Source organism: Nesoenas mayeri, assembly GCF_963082525.1.
Source record: "Nesoenas mayeri genome assembly, chromosome: 17".
In the NCBI taxonomy this organism is placed as follows: domain Eukaryota; kingdom Metazoa; phylum Chordata; class Aves; order Columbiformes; family Columbidae; genus Nesoenas; species Nesoenas mayeri.
Genome location: NC_137565.1, coordinates 314980 through 338630, shown reverse-complemented (window position 1 = coordinate 338630; position 23651 = coordinate 314980). Strand labels below are relative to the sequence as shown.

At 47.0% G+C, this 23651-nt stretch overlaps 1 protein-coding gene across 5 annotated transcripts in view; it reads left to right on the top strand.

Annotated features, from left to right (window-relative positions):
- The window catches only part of LOC308047151 (autism susceptibility gene 2 protein homolog), a 62434-nt gene extending 44159 nt beyond the window's left edge, over positions 1–18275 (top strand). For 3 of the 5 annotated variants that reach the window (XM_080355438.1, XM_080355436.1, XM_080355439.1), the window contains exons 7-15: positions 752–847; positions 4183–4254; positions 4817–4855; positions 5642–5713; positions 6988–7120; positions 10152–10229; positions 11970–12053; positions 13076–13310; positions 15356–18275. In XM_080355438.1, coding sequence (XP_080211564.1) covers positions 752–847; positions 4183–4254; positions 4817–4855; positions 5642–5713; positions 6988–7120; positions 10152–10229; positions 11970–12053; positions 13076–13310; positions 15356–16589 — 2043 coding nt within the window. In that variant the 3' untranslated portion in view covers positions 16590–18275. The remainder of the gene's footprint in view (positions 1–751; positions 848–4182; positions 4255–4816; positions 4856–5641; positions 5714–6987; positions 7121–10151; positions 10230–11969; positions 12054–13075; positions 13311–15355) is intronic. The other 2 variants (XM_080355437.1, XM_080355440.1) reach the window with 2 other exon arrangements.
- Positions 18276–23651: the final 5376 nt, after the last annotated feature.

The following is a 23651-nucleotide window of genomic DNA, read 5'->3' as shown; positions in this document are numbered from 1 at the left end:
TTTGGGCTTGTTTTTGTTCAGTCTTTGCATACCGCACTTGTGCTGCTGCGGCTCTGTGTTGCTGTGCCCGGGGTGGCAGGGGATGCGCAGAGATCGGTCGCTGCAGCACCGCTGCCGCTGGAGCCTCTCGCCTGCAGCAGCCCGGAGCGCATGGCCCTTGCACAAGATTTTGCTCAGGTCACAGGAGTAAGTCAGAGTGGCGGTTTCTTCTGATGCTCCCCACTGCTCCAAAGCACAAAAACTACATGTTTTGGGACTTGTAAAACTGCTACATGTGCTCAGGAGAGGCCTGAGCAAAACTTTACACAACTACAAGGTGATGTGCATGTTGCCTGTGGTTAGTGTGTAACGCAGCATCTTGTGGTTCTTTTTTGCTTTGAAAATTAAAGCAGGTCACATTTCAAAACAATCCATTTGTTTGCTACTGCAAAAAAATGCAAAGTTAACCAAAAGTGAACATAAAACTCAAATGAGTCCGATTCCTTTAAAAATGGTGAATGCTCTGTGCTTCCTGCAATAGTCCACAAATGTTCAAGGCACACTTGTTCAACACCATCTAGAATATTAATCAGATGAGTGCGCTTCTCAAGTTTTGGCTTTGCTCTTGGAAATTTTGAAAGTAAATTCAGCGTGTGTGTTCACTGTGGCACTCATTGAACACAGCACCATTTTTGTGTGTACCAGGCTTGGCACATACCTCCATTATTGTTCAAGTTGTCCTGTGACATAAGCATCTCTTTTTCTTTTGTAGTTCTTTCCAACCTATCCTCCAGCAATGCCTGGAATGCCACCCATGCTTCCACATTCAGGTCCCTTTGGGTCACTTCAGGGAGCATTTCAACCGAAGGTACAAACTACTTCTTCTGAAGGCTTTGTTCTTTTGCTGGGAGAGAGCTGTGTTCAGAGTCGTGTCTCTGAGGATTTTGTAGCACATGATTTAAGCAGCACAAGTGCAGCCCAGGGCTGGAAGCGATCATCCCACAGATCTGAGGCATCCTGTGCACAAAGCAGACAGCACTTTAGCAGAAGTTTCCACTTGGCCCTGCATATCGTTCCTTGGAATAGGATACAGTGGCTCCCTTGGGAGGTCAACTGCAACTAGAGGAGAAGCATACAGTCAGATGCGTTACTTGTGTGAAATATTCACAGCTAATAGTAGACCAGTGAGCCCCAAATAATTTTATAAATGTAACAGTCTGAGATTGCAGAAGATAAACTGTGTTTATTCCCAGAAGAAAATGAGAAATTGACTATACAAGTGTGGGAACAGCAGGGAGAGACTGCTGTGGATGGGCAGAGCAATTTGAAGGAGCTGAATGTTTATCCCCGGCTCCAACACTGACCTTGGGCAAGTCGCTTAAACCTTCTGTTCCTCAGTGTCCTCATCTGTAAAGTTATCTTGCAGTGGGTTTTATAAGGGTTGATTAATGCATGCAAGCTTCTTTGAGGTAGCGTGTTTGAAAGGTGCACTGCAACTGCAACGTATCATTGCAGCTAGCGCTGATTGGCGTTTGGAAGTGTTGCCATGATATCCACCATTTTGGATGAACTCTGTGGTGTGCTCTGCTTTTTTTTTCCTCCTAGACTTGTTCTTTTTATTGACTATTTTTCAATGTACAGAAACTATTAAATCCCTCCAAACCAGAAAGCTGCAGTAAATCTATATAGCATTTGTTTGAAAGTGGAGCATTGACTCAGTTCGTAAGGTGGCGTGTGTCCTTACCTCCTGTGATTCTGGAGGTCCCTTGCCTTGAAGCGCGTTTCGGGGGCGCTGTGCTGCTGCGCGGGCCCGTCCTGCGGCGTGCGCGCTCTTCCCACAGCGCGCCCGGCGGGCCCGGCTTGCGCTTCCCTCGGCAGTGTCACCGACACCGCTGGAAGTCAGTGATTAGCAACTGCCCACAAATAAGGCCCCTCGCAACCTTCCCATTTAACTTAAATTTTTTAATTGAAGCTGAAGTATTTCCTCAGTGCCCATCAAATCCTTTACACTATTTTTTGTTCTCTGGATACATTACAAATAGCAAAGTCTCTAAAATGGCTTTTTTCGACAAGATTTGTGTGTGTGGTGGCTACAGGCGGAGAAGAGGAGCAGCTGATCGTAGGGAGCAAGACAGACAGAGCACAGCTGTCCCTCCAGGGCGCTTGTCCGCCGGCGCTGGTTGTTGCTGTTGGTGCGGGGCTCCCGGCAGACCCCAGCTTGCCAGGGCGCACTCGACGGCCCAGGAGAAGGAGCTCTGCAGACAAGCTGGAACTGAAATATTTTGCTAATGTGAGGATAGGGGTCAGTTTTGCCATAAGGCTCCTGTTAACGAGGAGCTTCTGATACACCGATTGCATGTTCTTCTGATTTCCACCTTCATTACAGAGCTTTATAGGTACCGTCCCACTGTAAAACACCATTAGACCAAAGAGAAGCAGTTACATAGCAAGAAAGAAGTGAGCAGAGACCTTTTACGTTTTTAAACAGTTCCTAGGCCTGTATTATAACGAGCTTTTAATTCATTTTAATGATAGATACTTAGAAATTTGCTAGCTTGAGTTGAAGCAGCACAAGGTCACGCTCTAGTTCCGTGGTTAGTTGCTGCCATCACGTGATCTCTGAACAGTGTTGTATTTACCGGCAATCTAACATCTTAAAAAGAAAAAAAGAGCGATAGGTGGACAAGCGGATCTGCTGCTTTGGCCCGTTGTTTTCCAGTTTTCTAGAGGAGCCGAAGCTGAACTGCTGGGCAGAGCCACTCCAGTCGTCATTGCTGCATTGTTTTTCCATGCTCTGTGCCTCCCGAGCCGTTTGACTAAAGCCTTCATCACCACTGCACACCCGATGATTTGGTTTTGGCACACCGAATCCCGCACTTCTTGCTTTCTGAAGCAGAGGTCTTGGTTTTGTTTTCCCCTTCCCATCTCAGTTGCCTACAGCTGTGCATGTAAATCCACTGCACATAAATCCAGGCTGACTGTAACTTCTCAGTGAGTTTCCCAAAGGCAATTTCTCACAAGCTAAGAACTTGTAAAGGTCAGAAGTATTCAGTTTACTTTACTGGAGGAAGCATTCACATCTTTCTCCAGGGGACAAAGGGACAGGATGACACCATGCTATTAACATGTTGTGATCTTAAAGCTCTTGCCTGTATGATAGTTGTAACTTACTTGCCACCTTCTATATACCTCAGTTGTCAGACGGGCCCTGAGAGCACAGATCTGCCTGGCAAATCCGTCGACTTGCCTACACACACACACAAGAATTCTCCTTTTCATGAGTCTGGAAGTTATGGAGCCTTAGACAAATTAAAACCCATCTTTCCTCCCACACCCATGGTTTTACTTATTCCTCATACAGTTTGACTGTTTGAAATCTGCTGTAATTTGACCTAAAATGTGGGTGAAATAATCTCTGGGAGAATGAGGTTTAACCCCTCTGCACTCAGCTGCGTGGAGGCACCAGCTGCAGTTGCTCTGGGAGCGGGAGGTGGATGGAAGCCAGTGTGAAGACAAATGAGTTCTTGGGGATCATCTAGGACAGGGCAACAGGTGGGATCCGGAGGAGGAACAGGGATTCGTTCAATGAGGTGTTTAATTCTTGATGGAAAATGATGGGACAAACAATGCAAAGCCATAAAAGACCCACAAGCACCATCTAAGGTTTCTTATTTTGCCTTGTCGAAGCAAATGGATGGGCAGTTGCCATTTCAGCCGTTGTGTTACCTAGCCCCAGTCGGAGAGGGGCTGTGGTCCAACAGCTGGAATATGGGACCAAGATGCTTGAGTTGTTCTGTTCCTGACTGCAATACTGGCTGCTGCCTGAGACATGGAGGGAATCAGTCCAGCTCTCGCATTCTCTCTCCTCCTGCCTGCCTGTTTTGTCTGAAGAATAAGCCTGGGGGCTGGGGACTGTCTCTTCCCATCCACTCGCATACTGCATAGCACAATGGGGTTTTGATTTCAGTGGGGCTTAGGGACGCTGCTGTAATACTGGTACTGCTGCTAAATAATAATAGATGACATGGTGGTTAAATGCTGTTGGCTGTCAGTAAGAGATAACAGTTAGTACTAATGTAGCAATACGCGTGTTCAAAGCACAGTACAAACATGGACTAATTAATGCCATTAACATCAGATAGAGATGTTAAATGTACCACTGGTGTGATACAGTATTATTCATGCTCTGTGCTTCTCTTTCAGACTTCAAACCCTATTGATGTAGCAGGTAGACCGGGCACAGTCCACCATACGCTGCTGCAGAAGACTCCGGGGGTAGGCAACAATATATGACCTTCCTGTCTGATTTTACAGTAAACACAGTGATTCCTAAAAAAATGAAAAAGAGCAACTGGTGAGCCAGTTGGCCCTTGAGACTCTGAATATACGTTCAGGACGGACAGAATTTTCTTTTTCTGGTGAGATAACAATAGCCTCCACCAGTCATGAATACAAAAGGATGTATTGACTTCTTTAAACAAAGTCAGAGGAAAGTGGGGCAGGAAACCCCTTCAAGGCCTTTCCTCTCAGCGCTGCTTGGAGAGTAGTGTGCTCTCCATTTCAGAATGATTATAAGGTTCAGAAAAGCACTAGATGTGTTCAGTTGCTGGCATGGAACTGCTTTGTTTATCATGAAATTCTGCTGAGCATGGTGCAAAGAATGAAAAAGAAGTTTTAAGCCTCTTTTAAGTCTTCTAGGTTTCCCGTGTCACAGGGCACTTCTCTGGAACATTGCTTTCTAAATGCTTTTACTTGTCCAGAGGAAGGAAGTTCCCCACCTTTCTGTATATTGGCCAGTTTTAGAAAGACCGATTGTTTTATTCTGCTTTTTCCATAGGTGTCAGACCCTTACAGGCCTCCAGTAAGAGTAAGTAAGGTTTGTGGGGGATTTCGTTTTTATATATATATACATGTATATATATGTATACACACACACACTTCAAATATTGTGCATATGTTTTTGAAATGTAGCATGTCCAGTAGAAAATTTCATGTTCGTCCTTTATTTAAAGCAAAATGTCATAGTTAGCTCTTTGCTGCTCTGATTAATAATGTTTAGGTTGAATCCCAACCTTATTTTGCATCCATTTATGTGCAGTAGTAGTTCGCAGTATGAAGTAAGGGTCACAGAAATAAACTACTGTGAGCATGGACAGACATGGACAGAGCGCAGTTTGTTCAGCTGTGGCACTGCTCGTCCTGGTGACTGTCCGTACCCTTTTCCTCCCCAAATGCAAGTAGCCGTAATAACCGTGCATGACGTAGCCTGCAGTGCAGCAGGGATGGATGAACAGGGCTCTTTCCAGAAGCAGAACTGTTAAACTATCAGTTGCTCTCTCGTAAGCATTGCTTACTGCTCTTTGCTGCCATCTGTTTTGATTTATGAAGGGGAGGTGCAAGGAGGAGCGAACAAGGCAGGGATCTCAGGTCTCCATGAGATGAAGATAAACCACATCCCACAGTCTTCCTCTTTGTTTCCTTCTAATTTAAACATCATCTGCTGCAGTATAGAAAAAAATGTTGATCACCCCTTATGCCATTTTAGTTATCAGCCTTTCTCATTGCTTAGCTGCCTGTTTGGCAGTGAGGGAAATGAAATGTTCTATCTGATGTAGATTGCTAACATACAAGTTAATCTAAATTCTTGTGCTTTCCATTGCAGAAACCCGGGAAGTGGTGTGCGGTTCATGTACAAATCGCCTGGCAGATCTACCATCACCAGCAAAAGATAAAGGTAATTCAGACAGTTTCTGGAACAAAGCCAAGTCTTTTGGCTTACAGATTACATTTTAGTGAGTAATGAGCAGGAAGCCGTTACCGTTGGTGATTCTCAGGCTTGCCTGTATTGATTAACTAACACTTTGAATCCTTTAACATTTACTGTAGCAACCGTAAAGTTTATTTGAGGGCAAAGGATTTGTGATGAAGGGTGGCAAAATGAGCAGGAGTTACTAAGTGCACAGCCAGAAAGAGAAGAAGAAAGGGACGGGGAGAGTAATTTTGTCCCAAATCCATTTTTGTTACAAAGCATATGCATTTAATGTCATTTCCCATCTGTACTAGTGCCTCCTGTGGAATATGGATTATTATCCCATTCATAATGAAATGACCAATACAGTAAGAACGTATTACAAAATATAGAGCAGGCAAGTAGATCGAGTGACTGTGTTAGAGGTTGTTGGGCTTTCTGCACTGCAGTGATGGTGGGCAGGAGGAGGGGGTGTAAAACTCAAAAGGTAACAAGGCGCAGGTGCACCAGGTGCTCCGACGGGCTCCCGGCTCCCTGTGGCAGGCAGAGGAGTTGCTGATAATGGGACTTGTGGAGCGTTGTGTTTTTTCATAGCTCCTGCTGTAGTTTTTTTTGTCCCGTTAATGAAGACTATTCATTGCTTAAGCAGCTACACGGTAATTAGTGCCTCTGCAAGTGGTGTACGTCCTTTTCTGTAAAAAGCAAATGTATCATCTTTAAGCTGTTTAGATTCAAGTGACTCAGGTGCAGTTCTGACCATGCTCAGTTGAACAGGGAAAGGATAAAAATAACGTCTGGAGAAGCCTCATGGTTTTGTTTATCCTTTGCCCCTTGTCTGTGTACTGAGCTATAGTAGCTGAAGGAAGGGCATAGTTTAGGAACATCTCTGTCTTTCCAAACCGGAGCAGCAAAACAGACGAGTCCGTCACCCTGCTCTCAGGACGTGGGCAGCTTTACACCTGCGGGATACTTCTTGTCAGGCCGAGGACGCTGCCCGGTCCTGGGGTGCAGCGCGCTCGGGGTGTCGCGGTGCACGCTCCGCTGTGTGCTGAGGGGCTGAGCTCCCTTCGCACCTGGTTCGTGTGGATGAGGCAGCCAAGTGGCCTTGCAGAGGCTGTCGGAGCGTGACCAGGGACGCTGCCGTCACTCTTGCTAACCCTCCCTGGCCCGGCAAAGCAGGACTGAGCCTGAACTCTCTCTCTTTTTCTCCCATAAAAAAATCAAGTGGATAATGAGATTGTTTTTACATCATTTGACAGCAAATGCAGCTGGATCCCCACAAGCTAGAAATAGGCGGTAAACTTGACCTGTTCAGCAGACCTCCTGCCCCTGGAGTGTTTCCAGGCTTCCATTATCCACAGGATCTTGCCAGGCCTCTGTTTTCTACCACAGGTAAGGGAAGATCATCTTTTGTGGGGAAAAAAAATCAACAAAACCCAGCCAGCATGTGTAACGTGTATCTCTGCAGCTCGTGTGCCTCGGGAGCCGGGGCGGGCAGGGCGGCTGCTGGGCATGGGGAGGCTGTTGTGCCCAGGGCGCTCGGAGCCGCCGCCGCCGGGTGCTGCGCGTCGCTGAGCCGCGGCACTTGGCTCCTGCAGTCACGGCTGTGCAGCTGGTTCTTATGCGCCTGATTAATAGGCTATAGAGTGATTTTTTTAAGTGATTTTGATAAAACACTTGAAAATGTTTCCATTGCACAGGATTGGAAGTGGCCCCGGTCTCTTTCTTGCTTGTATATTTGCCATGTTGTTGTTCTCAGCTGCTCCACTCACAAAGTTTTTGTTTGTTTTCTGAAAACAAGGGTTTTTTGCAAAAGGAAGACTTCAATAACAGCACGAAAGTATCACAAGAGGTGTATTTGAGGAATGTTCGTTTTTTAAATTAAAAAATCCCCCTATATGTTATGAAGTCCAGCAATCTCTAAGGCTTAAATTGGCATATTGAACTTAAAAATAATAATAATAAAAAAAAATTAAATGCAGTTTACATTGATCAACTGCTTTCCAATCTGTTGGAGAAGTAGTTACAATTAATGCAATTCCCAAAGTGCAGTAAACTTCACTGCACTGTTCCTGGTGGTTCTGCCCGTCCTGCTTTTGGAGGTCCCTGGTGCTGCGCTGTTGGTTGCCGTCTGCCAGGCGTTGGCTTTGTTCTCTTCCCATGGCTTTACTTTCCCCTTAGACTTTTTCAGATTTTCTTTCCGTATTTAAGACATCGAAGTCTGCCTTCTGTATGTTGTTTATTGGCAACTAATGTAATTTTCTTTCCTAACTTTACTCTGATTTTATGATGCAATATGGTGCTCTCATTCTAACTCAATGTGGACGTGGTCATATTCAGCCTTGGTTCAACCCTATTGAAATTAATGAGGTTCAAAGTGTTACAAATTTTGTCCCAAATGTGACAGAACAGCAACAGATGAGAATGAAGCTGAAACCTCCGTGAGAACTGATTTTGAAATGCAGATGTTAGATACCCCTCAGGAATTCCACCGGTGGCTCCATTTGTCTTCCCACCCTTATCTGTGGATGGAAATTCTTAACTATCAAATGCACATTTCCAGCACATATAATCAGTGCTGGTGCTACGTGTACATTGTGGGATGCTACCCTGTGTTTTGGTCTCTGTAAAGGTACTTTGATAGTACAGGGCCAAAATATTTATTGCATCTGCTTCAATGCATAAACACAGATGATGTACAAACCTTCCTGTGGTAGCTGTTTCTTTATCACTGTGTTCAGTCTGTCCTGTGTTGCCATTATGCAAATGTTGTTCCGCGTATGGTTTTGCCACTGAGGCTGTATGGGCAGAGTTTACCCTGTCAGGCAGAAAAGCACCAGTCCAGTATTATCTTGAGCTTTTTCTGTTAAAGATGCAAGTGTGCCTTGCTTCTCTATTCATAAAAGCAAGAGGGGAAATAATATGTAATAGATACATTAAAGAAGGCAAATTAATAGAAAACTTTCACTAGAGATAAATAACCTTGCAGTAGCTTGTTCGTGAGTATATTAATCACAGGAGTCACTGCATCTAGGTAAAGAGTACTATCAAAGTGAACAAACATCGCGACAGCAATATATAGATGAATAAATCTTTTACTCTGCAATATCCGAAGCATTCTTTTCACCTTATCGAACAAGCGTGCCGTTGATGTGAGTCATTGGTTCTGCTGCATTGCCTAGTTACTGTGGGAGACATAAGTTATCTTGGGGCCACCTGTCTGCAGGACGGATGTTCAGCTGCCTGGCAGACGCTCTATTTAATAACTGCCTGACAGCCTGCAATGCCACTTCTGGCTTTCTCCAGAGGATTTTTTTATTATCAGCCCATGTAGTTGAGTTTGTAAGCCATCCCCTTTGAAGAAATCTCCCATTCCTTCTGAAATCTTAAAGGATTAGAAAGATGGCAGTCTCCATCCATCTTGAAGCATTGGAGCAGTCAGAATGTTTATAGATAACTCCAGGTCTCGTTGCCGTGGTCTCTCTTAGGTTTCCTCAACTCATTTTCTGGCTGCTTAGGTTTGTGGTGTCCAAGCTGGTGAGGGACGCGCAGCGCTGTCTCCCTCTCCAGCTCTATAGTCCGCTTGTGTTCTGGACACTAATGTGGGAGCATTTTACAATGCGCCCAGTGTTGCTGGGCTCTGTCACCAGGGAAGACCAGGTCAGGGACTGACCAGCACCTCCATAAAACCAGCTTGGCCTTTCTTTAGGATGCAGTTTCTCCTGTGCATATTAATTTCTTCCCTTCGTTTCCCTCCACTTTTGCTGTGACCTTCCATAGTGTTTTCAGCGCTGATGATACATGGTGGAAAGCTTGTTTCAGCCCCTTCTTGTCCCTTGCCTCAAGCCAGTGTAATCCAGCATGCTCAGCAGTCCCTCCTGTCCCATGAGGCCACGTGGCACCATGGCCATGAGCAGTGTCCAAGAAAGGTAAAAAAATGCCACGGCAGGAGCCTGTGGATGCAGAGACAGACGTGAGAGCGCGGGTGCAGCTCTCATGGGAGAGGCATGATTGGCGTTCCCTGCGTGCCTGATGTTAACTGATGTTTCATGTAGACTCTAATCAGCCACTGCCAAGCACCTTCTGTCTGGGCCCATAGCCTGGGCTGACCCTTCTTAATGTAGACACAGAATAATGACTGAAAACGCCAGACAAAGAGAGTCACTTCCTCCTTACTACAGGTAGCAGCAATGCTCAGTGCAAGGTCTTCTCCTGCCTCCTGGTGCCCACAGACTCTGTTAAAGGGCACTCAGAGAAAACCTGCCTGTAGCTCGCTAGCTGGTGCTCAGGCTCTTCCCCTGCCTTTGCTGTGTTTAAATCTGACCTGTGCCTTTGCATCTGGTTCTTGGCTGTGACGGCCAGGACCTCTGTGTATACAAGCAGTCACTTGCCACTCAGCTAAAAAGGTGCCTTGTTCTCACAGGTGCGACCCATCCAGCCACCACCCCTTTTGGTCCTTCACCTCATCACAGCAGTTTCCTGCCTACAAACCACTTGGCAGGTAAGTGCAAGTAACCCCTGCCTTCACCTTTGTGCCTGTGACCCGTCCCCGGCTCCCCGGCGCGGGCCAGCCCTGAGCTCTGTAGCACGAGGGCAGGGAGAGGCTTGTCCCGTCCCTGGAGCTGGCCAGCCCCCCCGCGCCAGCCGCCGGTCCCCTCCGGAGGAGAGCGGCAGGACCAGCAGAGCCTCTCCTGCGAGAGAAGCGGCACTGCAGAGCAGGCAGGTCTGTCACCCCTGGGACTCTGCACAGGAGCTGAAATGTGACTCTAGAGCCCTCTGTGCTGCTGAACGTGCCCAAGGAGATCGGGGGGAAATTTATGCAAAGGTACCTCAAACAAGCCACAGTTTAAAATGGACTCCTCCTGTACTGTTGCCCACCTATGGAAGTTCTTGGCTAGGTTCTATATTAAAGTTCAGTGAACAATTCCTGGGAAATAGCTGTTCTGCACATTTTGCCAGCCTTTTCAGTTTCCTAATTGACAGTAAGTAGAGCCTGACTTTCTCAAATTTCCTCATTTTGGAAGCTCACAAGCAGCTCATTGCCAATTAAAGTTCAAGCTCTGTTGATTAATGTTTTAGTAACACTCATCCAATCAGTAAATGTGGCGTGCCGCATGACCTGGTAGACTTTTTTCTGTTGCAGATAGCCAGATTTGTATCAATTCCTGAACATTCTGTCAAAATTATCTCTACAGAGTCACTCAACTGCTTAATATTAAGGGAGAGGGCAAAAATACCTGTTTAAAAATAAGCAAATAACTATTTGCTTAAAGATCCAAGGTATTTATGCTATTTGCCTTGAAATTTTTAATCTAAGGATATCCATGAGGAGGTGGAGAGCACCTCACCTCCTGTAACACAGCAAGTTAAAGATATTAAAGGGTCGCTCAGAAAGCCAGTGGGCAGGAGAAGTTGTTTGTTTATAGATGACCAGCAGAAAAGAAAACAAGTGCAGAGGTTTAATGTAACCGATAGCCATCTCTGCAGTGCAGAAACCTGTATCCGCTCAGAGAGGAACCTCTTCTGATGGTGGGTGCTTCTAATGAAAAAAGAAGGCAGGATAAGCACCAGTAGCCAAATAGTCGGATACTTGACTAGGAAGGGCAAGATTCATCTTTTGCCTCAAAGGCTGCAAATCTCCCATCCCTTTGCACAGTAGCTCCTCAGACTATGCTGTTGTTTCTTCTGCCACCACTGGGATCAAGGAAACTAATTTGTGAGAGTGTTTTGGCACAAACAGGCCAAAGTTAGTTGGTGTACGGATGGATGTCAGTAGCAATTAGCTTAGGACAGTCTCTGTGCACTATAACAAAGAGGGTAGAAAGTTGTACACAGAAACAAGAGTGAGATGGTGAGTCCCTTCCGTATTCTGACTGAGGAGCCTGCTGAGGTTCTTCTTTCAAGGCAATTGCAATGTACTGATAAGGAACTGATAGTACTGATAGAGAGTCATAGCTCAGCAGCAGCCACCCTAATTCCAGCTATTAGAGCTTAATTTCTAGCTCCCCTCTGACTGACACACAAAAGTTTATTACAGCACCAGTTGCAGAGTGAGCACTGAATCCCTTCTCCATTTTAACATGATGGGAATTTTCTGTGCCAAGAACCTTGCAATGAGAAGGATCAGCTTAAAGTCTGGCCTAATCCTACTTGGATTCAGACCGTTAAGAAGGGGAGGGGTGCATTTCATTCTCCAACATTCTTGGCTAAATGCCTGCTAAATCCCTGTTTGCCTTTCCAGATCCATTTAGCAGGTCAAGCACCTTCAGCGGCCTTGGGAACTTAGGCAGCAATGCCTTTGGAGGATTAGGCAGTCATGCTCTGAGTAAGTACTGGCTGGGTTACTGCAGACAAACATCCCTTCCAGAAAAGCCACGTGCTAATATTTACAGCAGCTGGTGGTAGTTTTTAAAGAAGTTGAATTCCTAACCTCCATTCTCCTATCTGAAAACACTGCACCTAAGATTTCCAGGTCTCTGCGGTGGGAGCTTTTCTGCATGTCACAGGTCACTAGCTGTGCTCTGTCTCCTCGCTGCTGAAGGCTCGTGTGCTTGTGTGCTCCTAGAGCTGCTAGAGCTGCAAGACCCCATCAGGCTCTGCGTCTCTATGGGCATCTAAAGTAACACCCTTCAACCGTGAAGATGTGCAGTGGAACAGCTATTGATAATTCTCCTAATTCAGCGTTTAGACTCCCTCTGTAACCATTGTCTGAAGTTTAACTTGCCTGTATAAATGATTTTACTTCAAAACCGTGTTACCTGTAGGCAAGACATGCTTCAGAGCCACACATAAGAGAGTATGCTTTTGCATCTCATGGTGCAACAGGAGTTGGTTGAATATTGATGGAGGAAAATCAAGTGACTGTTCTGAAAAGCCGACAGCCAAGCTCTGTTTTTACACACACACACACACCACCAAGTAGTCTGGTTTCTTTAACAAAGAAGTCCCTGAATCCTCAGCTGCAGGAGCTGATTGCTTGTAACTACCCACAAATTAAAGTTTCTGCCGGTGAGGGTTGCTGAGGGAGAATATTGCTTTTGTGCTGCAGCCCTTGCCGGAGTGGGGGAGAGGAGGACCTGGGCATTTTGAGTCGCCTCTGAGATAATCAGATATACACTTAAGGCAGCTTCTGCCGATAGCCTTAAAAGAGCTGGTGGATCTTTCACCCAGTGTTGGAGGTATCTGTGTCTACCTGCTGGTAGCTCCCCCTCAGCATTAGCTCCATATTAAAAAGTCTTTAAAGTCTTGAAAGGACAGTTCTGGCTGTGATTAGCATTGTGCAAAATGTGTATGTAATTATTTGGTTTGAATTATTTTTAACTCTTCCTCTGCCTGCTGTTATTCTAGCTCACAACAATATTTTTACTCACAAAGATGGCCCAAACCTACAGAATTTCAATAATCCCCACGAGCCATGGAACAGACTCCATCGGACCCCACCGTCCTTCCCGACGCCTCCACAGTGGCCCAAGCCCACCGATTCGGAGCGAAGCTCCTCGGTGACAAACCACGACCGAGACAGGGAGCGGGAGCGAGAGCCCGAGAAGAGGGACCTTCCCCTGAGTAAAGATGACAAAGAGAGGTAAGATGCCTGTGCTTTTGAGCACTTTCTTCTGGGCCTCCTTTTCCTCTGTATTTTTTCTAGTCTTAAAATAGCCTTTAGAGCAAAATGTTGCTTGTCTGTGAAGCAGCTGATAGGCCTCTTCGTCAGATAAGCACAAGTCCTAGCAGCATTTAAAAAGAAGTCTTTACCTCTTAGGATTTGCCCTCTGTGGAAATGAAGGCAAGCTGGTCCCTGCTAGTAAGTCAGTGAAAAGCGTCAGGCTGAAGAGATGGTCGTGTTGCTATTTTCGGGGTATACCTGCCTGTTGTCAGTGCAGCTGCTTTAAGGTTGCTCTGTATTCTGAAATCATGAAAGTAGCGTCATGATGTGTCCTTTGGAGACAGTCGTAGTTCTCATTAATGTACATATATGCTGATGAATTCAAATGTTAGCTGGACATTGATGAGATAAAAATGCAAATGCTTGTATCTGGAGCAGTGTGCATGAATCCATTAGCCAAACTGATTTTTAAAATTGCATTGTAGACAAATCCTTATTAACGATGACAGGAGGGTATCACCTGGGCTATAGATACTTCATTAGCTTCCAGTTATATGATTTTGAAGCTGTAAAGCCCTTTATTTTTCAGAGCTTGGTTGTCTCCAACAGGCTACTTCTTTGTAGGCACTAACAGCCTGCAAGCCGTAGATGTGTGCATTTGAGTAGTGATAGGGGGTTCGTAGTTTGCCTGGAGTGCTTTTAATGAGATCTTCAGGCAGTGCCTTTGAACAAGATCATATGGAATCAATAGGCTGAAAATCATCTTGCTTTAAATGTTAGATTGTCTGACACCCTTGTGTGGGTAGGCATTCACATGGAAGCTCCCTTCTTGGCTTTAGTGCAATTCATTTGCAAACGAAGGTTACTTTATTCTCAAGAGTGTTCACACGGGGTTTAACATGTCTGTCACATTTCTATTAATTCAACTTAAGCTGTCCGCAGCATCCCCGTTTGGACACGGTTTTAATAAACCGCATCATTGACCAGCAATCAGGACTACGGCAGAGGAAGAAATCTGGGTTAGCAGATGTAATCATACGGCACAAATACTTACAGAACTCTCCAAAACACCTCCAGCTTTCAGCACTCAGGTCTTACAGCTCTCAGAAGCAAACCTGGCATAAAACCTGGGCATCAGTGAGCCTCTCAGCTGCATAATGCAGTTCTCTCAATCACACCATCATACTTTGCATTTAAAGTGACTCTCATTCAGAGCAAAGTGCTTTTAAAAGGTGAGTGTTATTTATTCCCCTCTTAAAGAGGTGGGAGTAACTGTGACTAATTGGCTTGCTCAGAGATAGAGGTGCGGTTAGAAGTGTAAACTCTCATGCCTCTCTTTCTAAACCATAGACATTGCCATCAAACCTCATAGCAGGTCCTCTTGAAGTGGAGGTCAATTACTGCGCTCCATGACCTGGCTGAGGATGTTTTTCCTTAAGCACCTGGCTTACCTGCCAGAACAGCCAACGACAAAAACTCTTCCGCAGCTCCATAGGAAAACAAGCATTATATTGTGTCTGCTTCCAGTCAGCAAGGCTGTCTTGTGAAGGACCTGCAGACATTTCTGTAGGCTTCTATTTTGTGTGCCTCAATGCATGTTTTAGTAGAGGAAACTGAGTTAAGAGTGTTACAGCCAAGAAAATCATTGTCTGGCAGCAGGATGTATTTATAAACAACAAGCATTCAAAAAAACCAAAACAGAACTGTCTGGAATTCTTCTCTCCCCACATTTCTCAGTGAAGTGGCCTTTTTCTTAAGGTGAATACACTGTTCTTTCAAATGCATCCCCGATTTAGGCCTCAGATTTGTGAACATGTATCATTTTTTTTCTTACGTAGTGTGTAAAGGAAGGCAGCATGTATCTTTTAATGTAGCATCACAGCTATAGCTGATGCTAGCAAAGCTTTTCAAGTCATTTCTGAGCAATCTCTAATTACACAACTAGACACAGCACTATGCGTGTCCAGCATCACGTGTATGTTTGTTCACACAAAAACAAGGATGTCTGTTCTCTCTCTCTACAGAGACCTCATGGATAAAAACAGACATTCAAACAGATCCTCACCGGCGTCGGCCCCAGTGACACATCAGATAAGCAACCTCATCCGCAGCAACAGCCAGACTTCCAGTGACCCCATCCGGCAGGTCGGCCTCGGCGAGCGGGAGAGGCCCAAAGAGCCCGAGCGAGAGCACCCTGACCGGCTGCGAGAGCCGCCCGTGGCAGAGCACAAGATTAAAGAGAGCCGTTCCCCCGTGAAGGAAACCCCAAGCCATGATAAGAGACCCTCCGAGGACAACACGAAGCCAGTAATCCAGTCCGTGTCCCCGTACAGCAAACCCGCGCTAAGTGAGAGCTTGAAGCTTACCAATCTAATGAGCAAGGACATGGAGAGAAAGACAGAGCTTCCCAGCGACCTCCAGAAGATTAAGAACGACATCAAAGTCAAAGAGGAGAGGAAGGAAGACAGTGATGTGCTGGTGGTAGGGTCTGAGCCTTCACAGCACTCTCGGTCAGTGGAGCATCCCACACCACCTGCGTTGCATGGATTATCATTGCCTCACTCGATGGCTGCCTCTATGCCCATCTCCATGGGCAGCGTGCACCAGATGAACAACATGAATGTTCTGGACCGCAGCAGAATGATGACCCCGCTCATAGGCATGAATCCTTTGTCAGGAAGAGAGAGGCTGCCGCATCCCGGATTTTCCTGGGACCCGATGAGGGACCCACTGCGTGATGCCTACCGGAGCTTAGACCTGCACCGTCGGATGGACTTCCAGCTCCGGACGGATCCTATCCATAGGTTCCCTACCACCTCTGGATTTTATGACCACGAGCGTTCTTATAGAGACAGGGAGCCACACGACTATAACCACGAAAACCTTCTTGAAGCCCGCCGAGAGCAGGAGCGGTTGCGGCAAGTGGAGGAAAGAGAGCGCTTGCACTTACGGGAAGAACTTGAGCGTGCCAGAATGCACCACTTGCACTCGTCCCCCATCGACAGTCACCTGGCGCACGTGCCATCCTTCATGCCTCATTTAAGCGGGATGCATTACCCCAGACTGAGTCCATCCACTGCCATGCACAACGGGATCTTGAACAGGAACCCGCCGACCGCCGCGCTGAGCGCCCCGCCGCCCCTGGTCCCGGCCAGCAGCACCAGACCTGCCTCCCCCCGCAGGACTACCCCGCTGGCGCCCGCCGAGCCGCGGGACTACTCCCCGTCCAGGAACCCCAAAGAGGTAGAGGCGCGATAGTCCAGCACCGAGCTTTCGACCCGCCTGTACATAAAACACAAAACGAAACAAAAAACAAGCAGGAAAAAAATCCACAAAAAAGAAAATCCACAAAAAAAAGCCTTTTACAAGATGCACTGCTGTAAACTTTTTTTTAATGTAAAATTTGTAGAAGTTAAGCACATTTCCATAAATAACGGGGTCGGGGATGCAGACTTTCCAACAAGAAGAAGGTTGCTAAGAATGGGAATTTAATATATAGGTATTGATTTTGGTTTTGTTTTTTGTTTCTGTGCTAAAAAAAAAAAAAAAAAATAGTTAAAAATGTCCAGTTTGTACATTTCTTCCCAAATGTGAGAAACATTTTTAATGGATTTGTATTTTTTTTAATTTTGTGCTCTTTCTTCACTTGAAAAAGAAAAAAAAAAGAAGAAATTTTGCTTTTGTTTTTAGTTAAATTTGCATTTTAAGGGCCTCAGATCCTTAAGAAAAAATACCCAGGGTTTCTTAAAAGTATTATTTATGGAAATACTGTAGTTTTACAGTCCACTGTGAGGTTCCCTTCTGAGGCCAATTGATCATTTACCTTGGTACTTTGGAACCGAAGTTACAGATATATATTAAAATATTAATAATAATAATAATGTACAAAACTGTTTGTTTTTTGCCTTATTATATTATGCAGAAATTTAAGAGGAATTTTTTTTGACTTCTTGTTTTAAACAACAACAACAAAAAAACCTGTAAATATTCTGTTAATATAAATGTACACCAATATTAAATTCTTAACATAGGTAGACTTTATAAAAATGGTTTCTAGAACCACTCTGGTTATTTGTTAACATGGTTACAACTCATACTCCTGTCACAGTCAGAAATTCACACTCAGAAAGCAACGTACGGCAAATACTCTTCAACTATGCAAGAACTGGGAGGCAGGTCTTCAGGTCTCAGTGGATGCTGGGGGGAGGAAGCACCAACCCAACCAACCACCTCGCGGCTGTGGAGACGAACGGACGCACGAGAGGAGGGAGGAGGGTGCTCGTGTTTAGCGGGAGGATAAAGAGAGACTGGACTTCTTGTGCAGACACAAGGGACGGCTCAGCGAGGACAGACAGACACGCTCCTGGAAGGGAACCCTGGTTTCCCGCCCTTCGCGCCGGGGGGCGATGGAGCCGGCACAGACCCAACGCAGACCCTTTCCTTTGATTCGCTTTTTTTCTCTTTTTTTGTGTTGTGGGCAGGATCGCTGGCAAGCAAGGACAATTTTCTGTGGACCCCTTGTGCTAATTGTGCAGTGTTCTTATGGAATCTGTATACAAGACAAAGTAGAATTTTAGGAGTGCAAAAAAAAAGTCTAATGGTTGATTAAAAAAAAAAAAGAAATTCTGATATATTATCTATAGTACATGAAGACCATAAGCAAATGTTTGTTTCAGTGTGGTTCTGCCTTGAACTGCTTTTTGGCATGATTTATTTTTTATTTCCAATTTTACTTTTCATCCATATGTAAATTTTGCCATGTTTTACTTGCTGTACCATCCCCCCTCCCTTATTTTATTTTTCAGTGTCCATGTTTTATATATCCTGGGCTTTTTCTCTCTAGTTAATTCAGCCATCCGCTACTATTTTCTTGGCTCTGTAACTCGTTTCCCCCCTCCCCGTCCTCCCCCCTGCATCCCCTGTAATTTTAAACATTCAGTTTCCTTGTAGATCAATGAAGATAAATACAGCATTGATTTTGGATGAACGAGGCGGTGCGGTGTCTGTGTGGCGCTGCTGGCTGGGCGGCGCGGGCGGCGCGGGGCGCGCAGGAGGCGGCCGGCGGAAGGTGCCCGGGGGCTCTTGCCGGCGGAAGGTGCCCGGGGGCTCTTGCCGGCGGAAGGATCGGGCCCGTAAGTGCTGCTGGGGGGCGCCGGGCTGGGAGCAGCCCCCCCGCAGCCCCCGCTGGGGCAGACGGGCGGGGCAAGCAGCGCCGCAGCCCGCCGGCCGCACCGCGCTGCTGCGGGGGTCATGGCCTCTGGTGCTGCTCTCGTGTGCCTTTTCCTTCCCTTGCCCAGCTTCTCCTGTAGCCTGAGAGCAGACACCTGCAGGGGATGGAAAAGTGCTCCAAGCCCATCGCTCTCAGTAACTGGTTTACCAGCGGGCGACTGCTCTAACAGCGGGTTACAGCTTCTCTTTTTAAGTTTGCATAGGACTAAATTACGGAGCATAAAAAAATGAAATAAAATAGCAGGGTCCTTAATCTGATGAAAGGAGGCTTAAAACAAAATAGGCATTAAAAATCAGCACCTGCTCTCCCAGCTGAAATGGGAGGAACACAAAACACATGGTGGAAGTTAAAAGTGTGTTGCATTCAGCATAAACATGTCGGTGGTGCTGCCTCGGGGGATGGTAATTCTCCTCTGGTGCCATTGTCCAACGTGGCATCTTGCTTGACTCCACCAGGAACCTCCTGGACGTCTGATAGAGTCCATAGCTGCATCTTCGCAGTGCAGGTAAGTGTGAGCGAGGGGCCTTTAGTGTGCAGTTCAAGTCAAATACAAAAATGGACCATACCCTCTGGAAGCATTGGGTCCACGTATGATTTTAAAAGTGAGCGTTAAATCAATGGCATGCACCCCCGGCATTCCTGAGGGATTGCTTATCGCAGCCACACCGGTGCCAGAGGAATCCAGCATGGCCGATGTTGGGGTGGCTTGAATAATGAAAGCAAATCAGGAGTTTGCCATTTACTGTGTTAGGAAGCATTTGCTCTTGCGCTTGCGGAGGATGACCCACCGATAATGCTGCACTGCAGTGAGATTCCTGCAGAATTGCACAGTGCCGAATATCAGCCTTCTCACAATATGGTTCATCGTGATTAATGGTATTATTACCTAAACAGAGAAACGAATTAATTCAGCCTTATTCCTTTAAGCCACCCCAGCTGAGCCGCCTTCTGCTAAACAGAGCTGTTACACGAGAACTTCTGGGTTCTGTGCATTTCTACCACCGTTGAGCTTTAATTCTGTACGGTTTAGACCCTTTTTTCCTCCTTTTGTCCGTCTCCGCAGAGACCTCCCTCTGTCACCAGCAAAGGGGGGGACTGAGCCAACAAACGGCAGTGGGCGAAACTCCTCTTCCTCGCATGTGTAGGTTCATCGCTTGGCTCAGGCAGCCTGCTCTCAAAAAGAGCTCAGAAAGCGTCAGGAGGGAGAGCAGCTCTGGCACTTGCTTTGCCTTTTGTCCAAATCATGACGCCACGTGCCACTGTGACTTGGGGGAATGCAGTTTGGTGTGCACCCTCCTCGGTTAACAGGCGCCAGTCAGACTGGTCAATAAAGCAGGTAAATAACCAGGAGAGTGTGCATGCAGGAAAAAGCCAATCTGTAAAGCTGTTGCGAATTTTCAGATGACTCGTCAAAAATATTAACTGACTTTTGACAAAAAGTTTTAGTACTTCCCTAAGAAGCAAGCTTCATTGCCTACAATAAGCGTATGGGAATCATCCATTTCAGCCTTTATAGATACCATAAATATTGAGAGTTAGTTATTGGTGACCCCAAGTTTGACAGAGGGACCCCGCGCAGCCCAAGCCGTGACCGTCGGATGGGCAACGGCACGTCACCCAGGCTCAGCTGGGGAGAAACGCGGTACCCGCGCGCCCGGCGAAAGCGGACGCAGCAGCTTCGCGCTGGGCGCTCTGGGCACCCGCCGGGAGCGAGGCGCTGGTGCACAGCTCGGGCTTGAGCCGGGGAGCTCTCGGCGGTGGGGAAGACAGGGTTCGTGTTTTCTTTGGCTCATTCCAAGAAAAAGAAAGGAAACTTTACCTCCCTCAGAAATTCCTTTTTGCCAAAACCTTAGGAAAATAGCTGTGTTGCAGTTTTGAGGGAATTTTGCTAATGGTCTTGTGACAGATCAAAGTAACATTGCCCATCACTGAAACCCAGGCTTCCCTGCACGTCCACTTACAGACTTTCCCCAATGCTTCTTGGTGTTCCTTTGCACAGACAGTTTGCTTCGGAAGAGTCTAACCGAAGAAATAAAGAGAAATGGGGCTTTGGCAAACAAATATAAAACTTTTACACAAATCCTTAGTTCGGAAACATGGTGCTTCAGGGGAAGAGGCAGCGGGCCATGGACTCAGCCCTAAACACAGCACCACTGTGGGCACAGCAGTGTCTGGGGGAGCCCCATCATGTCCACCCGTATCCCCCTGCTGAGGCCACAGCTCCTTCGTGCCATCGAGACTGATGTTTTGTGGGGACAAAGCCTCTCCCAACAGCACACTGTGCTACGCAAAACCAAACAGAAAGCAGGGAGCAGGGCAGAGCCGCAATGGGCCTGAATTACAGGCTACCGTTTCTGAACGTGATAGGGAAAAAGAAAAACGAAATGATGTTTTGAAGTTTAACTTGGAAAGCGTTTGTCAAGGCCTTTGAAGGGTGCGTGTGAAGAAAGGGGGTCGTCTCCCCAGCCCAGCACGGCTGGCTCGGCTGGAGGCCTCCCTGCCAGCACTGGGACCTCCTTGCAGGTGTCAGCGGCAATTTCTTTGTCTTCTCACAAAAACCTTCTGCTTCATTAAGCTTCCCTAATTGCTGCATTTATCACCAGCCATTTCTGCCTGTTCTCTTCCTCATTCAGCAAGGATGTGTCAAAACACCCGGCCATCCCTCCCCGCTCCGGAGCTGACGCAGGCACCGGCTGCTCAATGGGCCCTTGAGCAGAAGGTCTCTCATTACTGGCTCCATGGTGGCTTCTGTCACGCAGACCATGGCAGATCACGGCAGATCACGGCAGATCATGGAAGATCACGGCAGATCACGGCAGATCACGCAGATCACGGCGGATCAGGCAGATCACAACAGATCGCGGCAGATCACAGCAGATCACAGTAGATCACACAAATGACGGCAGATCACGCAGATCATGGCAGATCACCGCAGATCACACAGATCACGGCGGATCACGCAGGTCACAACAGATCACAACAGATCACACAGATCACAGCAGATGACGCAGATCGCAGCGGCCGGGCGGCGCGGGACAGGTGTCAGGCCCTTTGCGCTGAGCCTTGATAAACGGCTGAAAGGAGAGAGACAGAGGGCTTAATTTTTGGCTCAAAACCCAACCAGCTTCATCCTCCTCCAGCTCCTGATGGGAACTGAAGCAGCCAGCGGCAGCTGCCCGCCGCGAGCCGCTGCGCTTCAGCTCCCTCACAAAAGCAGCTCGAGGAGCAGAGGGTGCATTAGGCACCCAAAGGAGGCCAGGACGTGGCTCACACCCGCGTTGTCCTCGGTCACACGCTGCACGGCCTTGCCGGTGGCGGGAAAACCCTGCAAGAAAGCAGCTGCAGCTCAGCCAGGACAGACAGGTTTCTGCTGCTGGTTTGCACAAAAGCTGTCGCAATATAAGTCGTAATTAGCTCTTCTGCAGCATTTTCTCACTGTTTCATCGAAACACTTTTGTCAATGAACATTATTTTAGGAGAAGGAAAACCCAGCTGACACTGAGGACGTGAGCGCCTTTCCTCGACCGCTGCTGTGCGCAGCGCAGCCGTGCAGGCAGCGCCCGCGGCCGCTCCCGGCGCACGGGCGGCGCCGGCGCCGCTCAGGACAGTGCTGCAGAGCAGAGGGACCCTGCGCATCCACGTTCAGAGCGCTGGCCGGTGAGAAACGCAGCGGTGGGGAACCAGGCTGGGGAAGCTTTTAGGTTCCATGATTCAAAAATCTTTCTTCCTTTCATTTTGAATGCTATAAAATAGCACTTTAAAAACATTTAACTCCGAAATCCCTGAGAGAAGCGTGATTTTAGAGAGAAAGGCAGTTTGTTGGAATAAGAAAGGAACAAATAATGTTAACTTGAGAGGGAATGAGCCCAGCTGCACGCCACACCGGAGCCTCGTGCCGGGTGAGACCGAGCCGCAGGGAGCCGGGATCTCTTCCACATTGGCTTAACTGTACCAGGAGAGCGGAGAGGCTGGAAATTCCTTTTTTCAGTTGTACCATGAGTAAAGTTCCTCTTATGTCCCATGTCCCTCTATGGCTTGAAAAGTGCTTTCATCCAGGCCAAAGGCTCTTAAACAGAAGTGCAGGAAACACCATCACCTGTAAAATCCTTCCGGGGGGCTTGCTGAATTACCGTCGCAGACACAGGGCCAATGCAATGCTTTGGAAGGAGGATGAAAGGATTTGAGAGTGTCTCCTTAATGGCTTGTTGAATGAAAAAGCTGCAAGAAAACTGACCTAAAGCACTTCAGGTTCCCTTCTGGAATCTGTACTATTCATTTCACCAATATGAGACACACGCTGAAAACCTCCTGCCTGCTTTTAAGGATGGATTCGGCCACTTGTGTGCAGATGCCCACAGAAGCCATTAGGATGCAGGCAGCCATACCTCGTCCATCAGGGAACAAAGGACTGGCAGAGCAAATTTCCTGCATATCTCAGTAACAAACAGCAATACACACCGTCAAGGCCACTGTGAGGATCAGCTCTCTTTCCGCCTGCCCGATAATGTTTATGGGTACATGGTCACGGGCACTGAGAGCTTCTACACTACTGCAGAGTCAACAAAGGAAACGCGGAATTTTATGGGTTTTCTTACAAAACTAAGATGGCTCAGGATCTTTGGTTTGTTAATGGACATCTAAGAAACTACAGCGTGCAAAAAATTTCTGACAATGGAACCGCATCTGAGCACTAAGATGCACTGAGCCCCTTTGGCAGAGGAGGTGACAGTACCATAAAATATACTGTTACGGCTTCCATTTAAAAACAACATACCTCCACCTTAACTCTCAGCACATAGGACTGGTAGCCCTGAAAAGGATAAAAGCTATGCATTGCTGCCATGGGGCCCTACGGGCTAACCACGTCTCTGCAGCAGAGAAAGCGGGGATCGAAAGCAGTCCAGATGTTTGAGGAATTAATTCAGCTGGTGGGGATGGCTCTGGAGTCCTTGCACAGCCAGATTAGCCTGTGCAAGAGCTCAGCGTTTTCTGCCGTGTCCTGTGGAGCTTCACTGATGAAACTGTGCAGAATTTAAAGGTTAAGCTTCAGGCAGGACCCAGCTACCTTCAGTCAGATACAAGATCGATAT